The following is a 13447-nucleotide window of genomic DNA, read 5'->3' as shown; positions in this document are numbered from 1 at the left end:
TCTACCGCTGTAGCACTCCAGCCTCCTTTTAATGGGCGGGTCCTCCAGCTGGATCCAATCACGCCGGGGCAGTATATCCACGCACCAATCGGAACAGGGCCCTGGCACAGCTAAATTAACATAGAAAAAACACAACACCTGCACAAACAAACACATGGACATACAAGTTCGTAACATGTGCCTATAATTTAGTTCTTGCAGCTACTTTGACAATAAGGATCATAGCATCAGTCAAGCGATTGCTTTAGATTTGAAATATATGATTTATATAATGTAAAAGTATACTTTTTTTAGTTTACTTTTCAGTGTTCCTTGCAGCTACTCTGCTTATTAGCTGCTTTGCAAATAGTGAGTTTAGTTACAAGATGAGAGAGCAGTGACCAACTGACATTTTGTCTTCTAGGCCTTAAATATTATTTCCTAGTAATATGCAATATATCGAACAATATTTTGCATGTTTTTAGTAGTTTTTTTGATACTTTTGTAACAACTACAATTCTGCAATGGACTCATCCACATACCGAATCTTCTAAACCGAAATCAAGAGGCTTCACTATCAACATAGGGATTACACTGCCACCTTGTGGTAATGTGTGTTATTGCATCAATCTCAGTTTTCCTTTTTTTTTTTAGAGTAGCATTTCTTTAAACGTGACAATGACAAAATCGTTGAATCACAATCTCCCGTGATCACTTTTTTTTCTACATTTGTTCTTCAGTAAAATCACTAGAATATTAATCGAATTCAAAGGTGGAAAACATTATACATAATACATGGCAGAACTTTAACTCAACCCACTTTAGAGTAGTCCGTTCTCACCAAGAGCTTACTTCATTACTTTGTACCTTCAGACTTCAAAGATGTGTCTTGCATTTTTAAACTGGACTCACTGAATGATTCAATAAAGAGACAAAGAGGATATAAAATTCACTGCCATGCAGCTTTTTGAAAGAACCTCAGAACTCCAGTTTAGCACTTTCATTACTGCTATTATTATCTATTATTTGACTAATTGTAGAAAAATACCTTATATCATGACCAAATAACTTATGTAGTCATATTTTATACATAGGAGCCGTTTTATTCACTACTACTCTCTAATATCATACATTAACATTTGCAGCTGATTGTGATTATGTGAAAAAAGGAGAATTTCTTAATTCAGTGTCAACCGAGTATATATGACACCTCTATTAATAGACACATTTTACTTTATCGCATATTACCAGGAAGACCTTTTTTTTTTGCATATTTTTAAAAATGAGCACAAAAAACATCAGGGAAACGCTTTGAAGTAACTCTACTTCTTTATTTCATACTTCATGTCAAGATATGATTTCCATATGAAGTTATGTCTCATAACAAAAAAAACATGTTCAAAGAATGAAGAGGAAAAATTGTGGCTCACAAAATAAAGGCATTCTCTCATAATATTCTTTACAAAGTCATCTTACAACACATGGAAACAAGCAAGTTTCAGTTGTAACAGCAGAGTACCATAAATCAAATTTCCACACTAAACATCTGACTTTCACCTAACCGTCAAGTTATACAAGGTTTCATTGTTACAAAAGAACAAGAACGGTCTGTACATACAAATACAGTTAAGCTCCTGAGATTCTCTGTGGGACAGAGTCAGCGCTCTGCACCTTCACCACGGCGTTGTCAGCATCAGTGAAAATTTCAGCTGAAGTGAAACGGATTTCATTTTCATAGCTTAATACCTGTATTTGTTGGAAACGGTGCTGGAAAGCATACCACTCCTGTCCCCTGATGCAAATATTACAGTGGTGGAGGTGTTCTGAGCAACATCTGACCTGCCATACACAGCTGGTGATATGAACAAGTGCCAAAGTGAAATTGCAGCCAGAGAAACGCCCAAACTGAATGTTTCTGTGCTTACTGGATCCACCACCATCACTTTGCCTGTGTTCCTTCTAATGATTGGAAATGGCAAAAAAAAAAAAAAGTAATGACCAGAGTTTAACTTTTTTTTTAAAGTAAATATGACGTGTGGGCGTTAGTGTAGCATTATCTCTTTTTCACAAACACAGTTACAAGCAATTACAATAACTTTCTCTTTAGCGACTTTGGTGATGCAAAGGTCTTGAAATACCTGAACAATATTTCAGTATTGCTTTGACAAAAATAATCATATGCTTTACAATATTCACCAACAGCACGACTCTTTGACACACATTCACACATATGATAATCTGACAAGATTGGCGAGCAAATATTTATGTATACACCGGAGCTGCGGAGACGGCTCTTCCGTGGTCTACGGTCAGATTTTTCCTACAGGACGAAGACAGATGTTTTAGCGCTGGTACTATTACACTGTTTACAATTACCACCACCTCCTCCCAAGCTTAGATTTATACACATCAAAGTGAGGATATTGGTACATGGGGGGAAATATCTTTATACCTCATTGTTCTTTAATCTCCTGTGTTTGTTCTCGTATGCCTCCCTTTCATAACTTCCACGCTGCCACCAGAGAACAAACGGAGATCAATCAGTTTTTTTCCACTCCTCACACATCCAAGATTTTGGTTTTTGGACGATGAGAAACACGTTTCCATCTGCTAGGGAGATCTGTTCATCCAATTAATGCATTCAAGAGGAGTCCTTCTGTTCTTTGCCAAAGCCAAAGTCCCAGTTGACATATCACTCAAACAGTCATCCATAATCTGTCCTTTTTTATCTGCCAAAGAGTATGTTGAAAAATCTGTTATCCTAACTTAACCCACAAATAGTTCCCTCATGCTGCTGTTTCAGTTCTTCCCGGTTTTTGAAGAGGGTAGGTGACACATGCACCGCCAAGGTCCTTTGCCTCCTAGTGTCCGTTCGTCTCAGGGGCCGAGGCAGGGGTGGAGGGAGTGGATGAACGCGAAGCGACTGAAGCCTTCTCCCCACCTGGACTGCAGACTGAAGGCACACTGTCAGGAACTTTGACCCCAGCCAGACCAACAGGAGACACGACGGTGGCGGCCGGTGCTGCTGTAGCCACGGCAGCCACTCTGCTTGCAGGTACCGGTTTGGGTTGAGCCTGAAGTCCTGGGCTGCAGATGAGGTGATGCCTCTCCCAGTCTTTGTGCTGGCAGAAAGACCCACAGTAGCGAGCGGCGTTGCAGCCGCTGCACGTCTCGCTAGCTTTGCGACCACAGTTCCAGCAACACTAATGAGAGAGGAAAGATATAGTTCATTTCTATCTCTCACTTGTACAAACTGCATTTGTATTCTTTCATTTTTAAATAAACCCCTTACAAAACAAAACTACAGTAATTTGTTGGACCATTTGGGGGCAGCAGAAGCAAACGCAGCAATGAATTGGAGTAATCATTGTGAACTTGTATGCATACAGCTGTCTCAGCAGATTCAGCAACTAAAGCATTCATTTTGAGTAATTTTTCTGCCCTCCCACCGAGTCCCATATGGACTCTTTACTAAATCATGTGAGGCCCTTCAACATGTTCAGAAAAATCTATGTGTGGAATCATCACGATAAACACAGTGCCTTTTTCCACTTTAATCTAGTCATTTGCACCACTGTTATTGCTTTATTACACTATTAATCTGTAATTGCTATTAAAAATGCCCAAAAGACTGTAACTCTAAATTATGCATACTTGGAAGTTTAAGTGCATGCATGCATGCATGCATGCATACATACATACATATAAAACACACATATATGTACACACACATATATACACACACACATCTTGTTGCTGTAGTTTCTCTGCAGTTCTTGCTCACCTCACTGGAGTCCTCTTGTTCATTAATGACCATGATGGCATCTTCTTGAGCCTTCCGCTTGGCCTCAGCCACAGTCTTTTCCATCTTGGCCCTCTCAGCAGCAATCATCTCAAATGCTTTCTGCTCAGCCTCTGCTACAGCTTTCTGAACCTCTTCCATGGCCTGACGCTTAACTTCATTCACCGCTTCTTCTATAGAGAAGACAAGAGATTTAGGTGGGGCTCACCTTGTTTTTACTCTGCACACTTGCATAAGTAAAGCACACAGCAATCTGCTAAGTGTGTCAAAATATTACTTTGTAAATGCAACAACTGGTTGAGTCTTTATACTAATTTTGTTTCATGTTCTTACCAGCTTTTCTCCAGATTTCATCTGTAACATATGCTGAGCCTGGCCGTGGAGCAAAATCACGCTGAGAGTCTGCAGGGGAGGCAGAAACGGAAGCAATTAGCACCTGCCGGGGCTTTGAAACTTCATATATTTATTTATTTTCATTTATTTATACTGGGGCTGACACTCCTTGAAGGTGATGGGGGCATATAAAAGAAAAGGCCTGATAGACAGACAGTAATAGTTTCTTTGTCATCTTGACATTTATTCTGTCACTGGTGCAAACAATTCCGAATATCTAGGCCACACAACCAATGTTATTGTTAGTTATCAGAGTCCTGGACGGATCTGCGATCTGACAGCTTCAGAAAGGAATGTGTTTGGCTTGGAGAGAAATGCAGACCATCAAGCTGTGTCAATACTCTGTTTCTTCCCTCAAATCTGTCTCCCTGAATCGTAATTCATTCCTAACTCACTACTGGGCTCTGCCTCTCTAATACTGTTGCCTTTCTTATCTCCTTTTTCCGCTTCTTTCTCCATCACTCACAGCTGATCTCGCCACCTCTTTCTCTTTTTGCCTTCATTTACATCCCTTCTCTTTCACCAAGCCTTTATACACCCCCACTATAGCAGACCAAGCCTAGGCAAGCAGGCAGGCTTTCCGACTGGGAGCCCAGATGGTGCTCTGGCGAGTCAGCTAGCTCTGGGTCTCTGTGCCTGCAGGACGGCAGGACGGCCCTTCTGTGGCCGATATGGCGGAGGCCAATCCTGGCACCTGTCTGTGACTATGGAGCAGCAGGGGGATGGCAAGGCTGGCACGCAGAAAGAACACTGCCAGTACACAGCAGACTGAGGGACTAACTGTGGATGGACTCACTAACACGCTGACGTGTGACTTCGGCGCAGTTCTATTAATGACCACTAGATGATGTAATGACTATGAAACAGAAATGACTGGACATTTGCATCGCCTAAATTAATCTCAATGTCCAGATCATTATGTGCTATTATTCACAATGCTTGTAGTTTATCTAGCATCATTATCCCAGAGTGAACAACCCATGGTTATATTTCTTTAGAAAAGACATTTGCTTACCCATTCTAAAGTTCATTTAATGAACTGATCTCACAATAAATAACACTTTTAAAAGGAAATGGAAACATCAGTCTTTTAACCCGAATTGAACTGTTAATCCTTAAAGCAGTTTCCAACACCCAAAACATAGTAGATGTTAAGGGATAATTAATTAATTAACCCCCCAAAAAACTGGGCTTCTGCATGTTACATGTTACTAGCAGGTTAAATATGAAGTTTAGAGCATGTGCAACATCACGCATTATATAAATTTGGCTTCTTTCTGAAAATCATGAAACATTTACTGTAGTAAAGCAGCAAGCGTAAACAATGAAAAGTTATTGGTCCCTGACAAAAGCGAAACCCCAAAAGACAGCGGTGCCCACCTGACTCAGAAGAGTGAGGGCTGTGCGTCTTGGAGAATGGAGCAGATGCCGGTCCTCCTTTGCGCGGGTCTTCCTGCTCGCTCGAACGTCGTCTCCAGTAGTTAAGCTCCTCACGATCTGACTCCTGGCATCGTCTGAGAACGCTCACTGACCGCCGTGTCTTTTCTACCATGTCCACAATACAGTTCAACACCTTGATGACGACAAACAAAATTTTATTAATTGAGATCGCTTTTAGCTACTTGAGGAATTATTTAAATCTTACATCATTAAGCAACTATTTAATAGCTATGTCTGAAGTTTCAAAAAGTACTTATATCATCAAATCAAGAACCAGTTTCACAAACCATCTCCTTGACTTGATAGAATTTCATCCCAGTAAGCAGTTAAACATAAATACCTTGTTTTAATGCCTAAAACACATTGACTTATGTTAATAATTGTAATTTCCCAGCAAACTTTTGTGTCTTTGCTATGTTTCTTCTTCTTGTAACCTTTTCAATAACCTGACCATTTATCTCCTGGAAAGGTAGTTCAGGATGTCTTAATCACAATCCATTAAGAAACTCATTAACGTCCACATTCACAGACCTATTGCATAACCCTTTCTTGACTTTATATTTATATTTTACTTCAAATTACCTACAAGCCTTTTTTGCCAATAAATCACACAATCATACAGTCTATTATTTCAATAGGTACCTATGGAAAAGTGTCATGGTCCTGGGCCATGTTGGCCCAGTGTTCTTAGTTTTCTTGTATGTTTGTATTTTGTTCCTTATTTAGGCCATGTTTTCTGAGTTGCCCTGTTGTGTTGTTCCCTAAGTGTTTTCCCTTCATGGCTTTTACCCCCTGTGTGCCCCTCTGTGTATCTGTGAGCCCTCGTCTCTCCTTATGTTTTATTCCATGTTTCCCCTGCCCATTATGTCCAAGTTCTCCCCGTGCTCTCTCTCTCCCCCCTGTGTGCCCTGTGTATTTATGAGCCCTCGTCTCCCTTTGTGGTTGTTTCATGTTTCCCCAGCCCGTTATGTCTGTGTTTTCCCCGTGCTCTCTCTCCTCCTGTCTGAACCTCTGTGCACTTCCTGTTTACTTTGTGACTCTCACGCCCGTACATGTCATGTTCAGTTCACCCCGCCCTGTCTCGTTATGATTATCAGTGTCACCTGTGTTCCCCGTGTGTTCCCACTTTCCTCGTTTACCCTCTGTGTATTTCTGTCTGCGTCTCCCTCTGTTCGGCGTGACGTCGTCCCTCATGCTGTGTGTGGATCTCCCTGTGTCTCGCTGTAAGTTCTTAGTTTGTGGCTTCCCAGTTTAGTTTAGTTTGTATGTTTGTTCTACCGGCAAATAAAGCTGTGTTTTGAGTTCATTCCCTCGAGTCTGTGAGTCCTGCATTTTGGGTCCAACTCCCGCCTGCCGCACAGCGATTCATGACAGAAAAGTGTCTTGCTGAGGGAGCATTTCCTACATCATGAAAAGTTCCCCTTAACAGCTAATAATAATAATAATAATAATAAGTTTAATAATGAACCCCCAATAACATGTTTGAACCCATACCAAATAAATTAATTGCAGCTTATAAACCAATGATGTCTTATCAGAAAGTTCTGGCCTGCCGATTATGTGTGCTTTTAAGCTGTGATAGATTGCTTTAGTGGTAAACCCCAGTAAAACAAATCACATTCTTTCTGTATCAAAAGTCAACAGCACCAGTGGTGCCTGTCCGCAGACTTACATGGTCCAGATGCCTCCATTCATCAGCCCACTCTCTGTCTGTCAGTCTGTGGTCCACTGGCTCCTCACGGTAGCCCCCATTAGTGCCTGATTGAATCACACACAAGACAAACCACAGGCCATCATGATTAACATTCTTCTTAATGCAAGAGAAGCCACAAGTGACAGTGAGTCAAAAACACCTACGCATGTCTATATATGGTAAATAAGTGCTTCTGTTAAAATTACAAAAAACATATTTACATTAAACTTAAAGACAATTTTATCATTTCCCACCATGAGAAACTAAACAAATTTAAAAGTACTAAATCGAGGCAATTAGCTAAAACTCGAACACACGACAATTAAGGATGACAAAAGGAGTTTTATTTATTTTATTTTTGTTCATGGGATTGAGGGAAAGTGAACATGCAGAGGCAAGAAGATAAAGGGACAGTGAGAAACAAAGATTGAGCGAAAGTGAAAAAGAGACCCCTGTGATATAAAACAGACTCCCAGCGCCCAGAGCTCCAGAGCTTGCACACATCTGGAAGTCAGCTGTCAACCACACACTCACATACACCCAAAACGTCTCCCTTAGCACCTCCCCTCCTGGAGCTCACAGCATTCCAGTAGGGAGACACTCAGGCTGAGTGGAGTGGCTCCACTTCTAAACACAACCAGCCGTTCTGACACTCATTGTAGACTATTACGGCTACACGCACACACACACACACACACACAAAAACAAAGCTAATCTGATTCAAATCCAGTCATTACACTGTGACATCAGCAATATCCAAATACATTTAACAGTAATCAGCGTTTGCACACAAGTTTGTACTCACACAGAGGCTAAAAAACATCCACATGTTCATGCAAGTAGACCCACGCTGTCTACAAAGATGCAAACCACAATCTCTTAAAAATTTGGTAAGAAAGAGCCAACAAGACCCAGCACACAAGGGTTGTTTAGGAGAGCAATGATACCCTCATGCACACTGCCTTCTCAACATCTTCGCTACTTCTGGTTCTCATCAGTGTCCATCAGTTCAAAGCCACCAGTGTGTGGACTGATGTGTTTATGCGTGAGTGTGTGTGCCTATGAGTTAAGTGGCGGCAGGCGGTCGGGAGGCTGTCAGACAGGGGACTAAGGACTCATAAACACAGCACCTCTACCAGGAACATATCAAGGTGTGTGTCTGTATGTGTGTATGTGTGCTACCGATGTTTCCACTGAGTGCTGACAAGCCCCAAATGAAGGCTAGATATACACCAGAGTACATCCAGCTCTCCCTGCCTGGACAGTATGGCTCTGTTTATATACATACGTGGACTCCTGAGATATATGGGTCTTGCCTACACAAACACACAGACCACCCATTATCACATATAGAATATGATATTTGTGTGCATCTGTCTTCATGCAAGTATGTTCATTTCTAAATATGGTTAGCAGCTACTTGCATTCAAACTACTGTAAAGAGCCAATAAAGTTCTGTTGTACGGATGTTCTACAGAAATGTGCAAACAAGTTTGACACCACACACTTGTATATTTGGTTCACAAGGATGCCTACAACACTTATTCACTGCTGCCACAAAGGCTACAACTGAGACTGAATATGCATCACCTTATCACCCACAATGTAGACTGGAAACAACTTCAGAAATGAAGTTCATCAGGAATATCCTTACACTGAGTTTGCATCACATACCAGGAAGTCGTGGCCTGTCTTTGAGTTCGCGGATCTCCAAAACACGTTGGCTGTGCTCACGGTGCAGGATGTGAGGTGCTGCGATGTCATCCAGGGCGTAATGCTGCAAGGGTGGAGGGGTCGGGTGAAGCTGGGCGGTCAGTGGCAATGGGTGAGCAGGGCTGTGTCGGGGAGCTGGGCTGATGGTGCAAATCCGCTTTGCGGCAGGCTCCATAGCTACAGGTGGGCGTTCACGGAAACCGTTCTCTTTAGCCCTGAGGGGAAGACAGGAGTGATTTAATGTAGCTCTCTCACTGTTTACCTATATACTCTATGTATTATAGCTCTTTTTTATGCATTTATCTAACCTGCTTGGGCTGTGTCTCTTGGTTCCAGGCTCTGGAGGCTCCATCAGGAGCTCAGAGGAGTCTGGAGAAGATGCCAGAGTGGTGCTTAGCAGGAGGTGCTCATGCTGGGACAAGTACTGAGCTGGGGTCTGCTTGGCTGCCCGTGCACAGTGGAGCAACTCCCTCTGCAGCAAAGGGAGGTTTGCCTGACAAGAAAGAAATTATACTTGTTAAGTTTGATTATGATTTGCAGGTAGTTATTTTCATAGAGCACATTGAACCCATGTATAAGTAGACTTTGGCCACTACTCGCTCCTATATCAATGAGCATTGATTTTACTCATTCAAAGACGAACGCAGACAGAAAGAGAGAAACACCAGAAAACCTGATAGTGACAAACAGGAGGGGAGATCTGGACCAAACACACCAGAACTATCCTAGACAGACTACGTTCATGCTGCAACAGAGCCAACAGATACAGTGCAGATCTGCCTCCTGGGGAAGACGCCTGGCTGGAAGAAAATTGGTTTTAAGGGGGGCAGTGACTCCTTGGGGTCTGGCTGTAAGGCTAGATCTGTGTCTGGGTGCTGTTCTCCAGCTGCCTCCAAGGAGGCTGCGGCTTTCCTAATTCAAATGAAAATCAGAGTTTTCTAAGCTGCAACTGATGTTGGTTATGAACCTCTTGCAAGCAGCATGTGTGCAGAGCATAATGTGTTGGTCACAGCAAAGGTATGCGTGATGATACAGAGGCTTAGAAATTTAGAAACATTTCAAAACAAATGATACACAGACTTCTCCCTAATTCCTCATCCCCTCAGTTTTTTTTCGTATTTATCTGGGACTGTCTCCATCCAATCTTTCCATCTCTCTTTTGTTCCCTGCGTTTCCCTAATTAGGAACAGACTTCAGTGTGTTTGCAATTACACCACTTCCTTGCTCCCTCCTCTCTCTCTTCTTGAGCAACCAACTAAATAACCAGCCGTTTTCATTTTGTGACTGACCTCTTATTGTTATTTAGTATTTGAAACTACATATAGTATTAGTTAAACATCACTTTACTACTCTGCAAAGACCTCTTTTTGTCCATTGAAACAAACATTCCTCTATGCCTCAGTGAGCTGATCCTTACAGTATCGCTTGTAGTTCCCCTATAGACGCAGACACTTCTGCTTTACGATCGCCTCTCTATAATATCCCTGGGCTCTCCTTTTTTTCCTGTTTCCCATGCTCCTCTGCATCCCTTCTTTCCCTGGGGCCCCAGCTAGCGGACACATGTGCTATGTGTCAGTTGAGCATCGGGTTCTCTGGGCTTCAGCAGGGCGGATGCTAGATTGGCGGCGCCTTGGCAGCTGAATGCTCTTTTAACGGGACAACGGCTCCATATGGCGCAGTGGAGACCATAAAAAAGGAAGGGAACACTTTATAGGCATGTTTCACACTTCCGAGTTCCCACTTTTCCCTCTCTCCTTCTCATCCACTTCTCTGTCTTTTCTATAGATCTTGTCCCAACTGCTCTCTTAAGAGAGACTCCAGCAGTTGCTATTAAATAGTGAGAACGCCACATCATTGCAATAAATCAGTAGAACAACAAAAACAGAGCATTCTTGTCTCAGCCACCAAAAGTCTTGTTTAACTTTTTCCCCATTCGCAAGTAAGATAGTGTCCGCAAACGTCTGAGAAATGTACATTTTTATCATCACCTATTGAGTGCGATGGTGCATGCAGATGTCCAAATGCCTGCCTGTTTTTCGTGACTGTGTGGACTCGTCCGTGTAAAATTTACATCACAATGCACGAAATATGTATGCTCCCCAGGCAGCGGACTTCAAAGAAGTATAAAAGGAATGAATAGCTGTCCACAAGAGACTATAATCAAGGATTTAGACAGACGGAAGGGCTCCAGAGATAACCAAGAAGTAAGTGTAAAAAAAAGCCGCTTTTTATAGCTTGAAGTCCAGTTATACAAGATTTATGGGATGCTTTACTGCAAGGAGCTACTAAAAGTATACACTTGCAGACTTCCCTGGTTACAGAGGGGCTCAAGAGGCTGTTAACACACAGTCATCTGTTGCTTGTCAAGTCAACACGTAAATCTTGACGGTTACTTTGAACCTGAAATGGCCAATTCAATTAACAAAACTACACTTAGGCAACTATCTGATGGGCAACTTTACACCACAAGGAGTAAAACCATTTAACTCAACGGAGGAAGAACACTAGTGCTGTGAAAAGAAAAGGGAAGTAATTCCATGCAGAACTGCACAAAGCAAATACAGAAAGATGGGAAAAGGAGGGGGTGGAGGCATGTTTACCTTGAGAAAAGGAATAACAAAGGGTCGTAAGGGGAAGTTGGTAGCCTCCTGAAGCCGTGAGTGAAACTCCTCAATGGTAACTGTTGAATTCTAAAAGATAGGAAAAGGGAAGGTTTAATTTAAATGCATTTCTATAAAATGTTGACTTGTTTTTCTCTTCAGTATGCCATCATAGAATTTACCACAAGGGCCAGAACTAGGCTTCGGACGCTGTCTCCAATCTCAGGAGAAATGTCGTTGCCAAACTGCTGCAGTGTGGTCAAGAAACGTTTCAGCTTGCTCAGCTGGCGTGCCCCACAGGTGGCTGGCAGCTGCTGGTTAGCCAGCGATGAGGAAGAGGAAGAGGACGGTCCATTGCTGTAACGCTGTGGTGGAGATGGCACTGCATTCAGTGTTGGTGGGGAATGATGATTCCCATTGGTCACTGGGGAAGGACGGAAAACCAACATGAAGAGAAGAGAAATCAAAATAAACCCTGCTGAGTGTGGTTACAACTCCAGCTTGTCTACAACTTTGGTTTGTGAAAAGGAACAAAGACTGAAGAGGAAACAAAAAGACAAGCTGGAAGAATGAGAGAAATTCTTTAAGTATAGATTTAATTATTACTCTTACATGCTGTGGTGGAAAAAGAGGCCGGTCGTGGGCCACTGGGGTTGACAGAAGGTAGGGGTGGCATAGTGGAGCTGGCGCTGCTGCTGGGGGCTGATCTGGAATGAGTCTTAGCATCCACAGGAGAACCGGGCATGGCAGGGCTCTTCTTCTCTCTACTGTCTGCAAAGAGGAAAGAAGGTAGGTGAGGTGAGGGCATCAGAAACCAGCAGGTCTATATGAGTGAACCAAAGTTAAATAACTGTAACTTGCTATGACATCCACAAAAATTAAAAAAAAGAAGCACTACTTTAACTTTACCCCCCATTAGCTCAGTTGTTTAAATCAATTCAAAAGCGTCATGCCTATTGTTACAAAAGACAACAACAATGCCCAGCCCCCTCTCCTCAACTCACTTTGCATGATACAACACACACTGCCAGGGCACCAACCACCCTGCCCCCATCAAAGAGCCAGATGTCTGAAGTTTAGCCCCTCACTCTCACCCATTCAGATCAATAACAGAAGAAATTCTGAAGAAGGCCATTGTGTGGGAGTAGAATGCCTCCTCATTGAGCTCCCCAAGAAATAGGAGAGACAGAGAAAAAGGGACGGGCTATTTCACGCTTTACTAACAAGATCGACAAAGCTTTTGAATGTTAAATGCAACTTCTCAATATGCTATTGACGTTGAATGAGACCACCAGATAAGGGCTATGGAGAAAGTGTAATGGGGGGTGTAGTGGTGGGGAGATGTGGATCAGAAGCTGTCTTTGTCTTTTCGAGAACCATGAGGGCCGGATCCCGTCTCCATTTAGAGTGGATCAGACTTTTCTAACAGCTTCAAGAATTGACAATTAATAGACAAGCATGGTCTCACAGGTCATAGGTTAGCAGAAAGCAGCTTCTAAATGTGGGTTCATGGTTTTAGGGCTTTGGACTCAATAGCACCCTTTATTTCTTTTTCACAGCTATGAACTCTGGATGGCCTTGAGCCACGAGGTCCGAGTTTATAAAGGCTTAAGTCAAAAGGTTTAAGCTGTCAGTAGGTAACTCAAAGAAAACTGAAAAGAAGCCCACGGAATGAATAAAAGGTACTGTTGTGAGTGCAAAAAATGTGAAAACATGCAGAATTATTACAAAAACAAATGGATCTGAATGCAAAAGTGCAAATTTCCTCAAGTTTTGGCAACAAATCTCTTTTGCATCCTATGCTCGCACTTTCTCAATCTGCCCTGT

General features: G+C 42.4%; 1 protein-coding gene across 6 annotated transcripts in view; it reads right to left on the bottom strand.

The window, feature by feature from the left end:
- Window positions 1–1284: 1284 nt before the first annotated feature.
- Window positions 1285–13447, bottom strand: part of cbfa2t2 (CBFA2/RUNX1 partner transcriptional co-repressor 2) — a 36315-nt gene continuing 24152 nt past the window's right edge. For 5 of the 6 annotated variants that reach the window (XM_026166870.1, XM_026166876.1, XM_026166873.1 and 2 more), the window contains exons 2-11: window positions 12233–12391; window positions 11803–12044; window positions 11621–11710; window positions 9329–9513; window positions 8982–9235; window positions 7287–7372; window positions 5555–5747; window positions 4115–4183; window positions 3764–3954; window positions 1285–3182 (exon numbers count right to left, since the gene is read on the bottom strand). In XM_026166870.1, coding sequence (XP_026022655.1) covers window positions 2841–3182; window positions 3764–3954; window positions 4115–4183; window positions 5555–5747; window positions 7287–7372; window positions 8982–9235; window positions 9329–9513; window positions 11621–11710; window positions 11803–12044; window positions 12233–12391 — 1811 coding nt within the window. In that variant the 3' untranslated portion in view covers window positions 1285–2840. The remainder of the gene's footprint in view (window positions 3183–3763; window positions 3955–4114; window positions 4184–5554; window positions 5748–7286; window positions 7373–8981; window positions 9236–9328; window positions 9514–11620; window positions 11711–11802; window positions 12045–12232; window positions 12392–13447) is intronic. The other variant, XM_026166871.1, reaches the window with a different exon arrangement.

The sequence above is a fragment of the Astatotilapia calliptera genome, chromosome 5 (genome assembly GCF_900246225.1).
Source record: "Astatotilapia calliptera chromosome 5, fAstCal1.2, whole genome shotgun sequence".
In the NCBI taxonomy this organism is placed as follows: domain Eukaryota; kingdom Metazoa; phylum Chordata; class Actinopteri; order Cichliformes; family Cichlidae; genus Astatotilapia; species Astatotilapia calliptera.
Note: the sequence above shows the minus strand (reverse complement) of the source record. Positions and strands in the feature narration are given on the sequence as shown.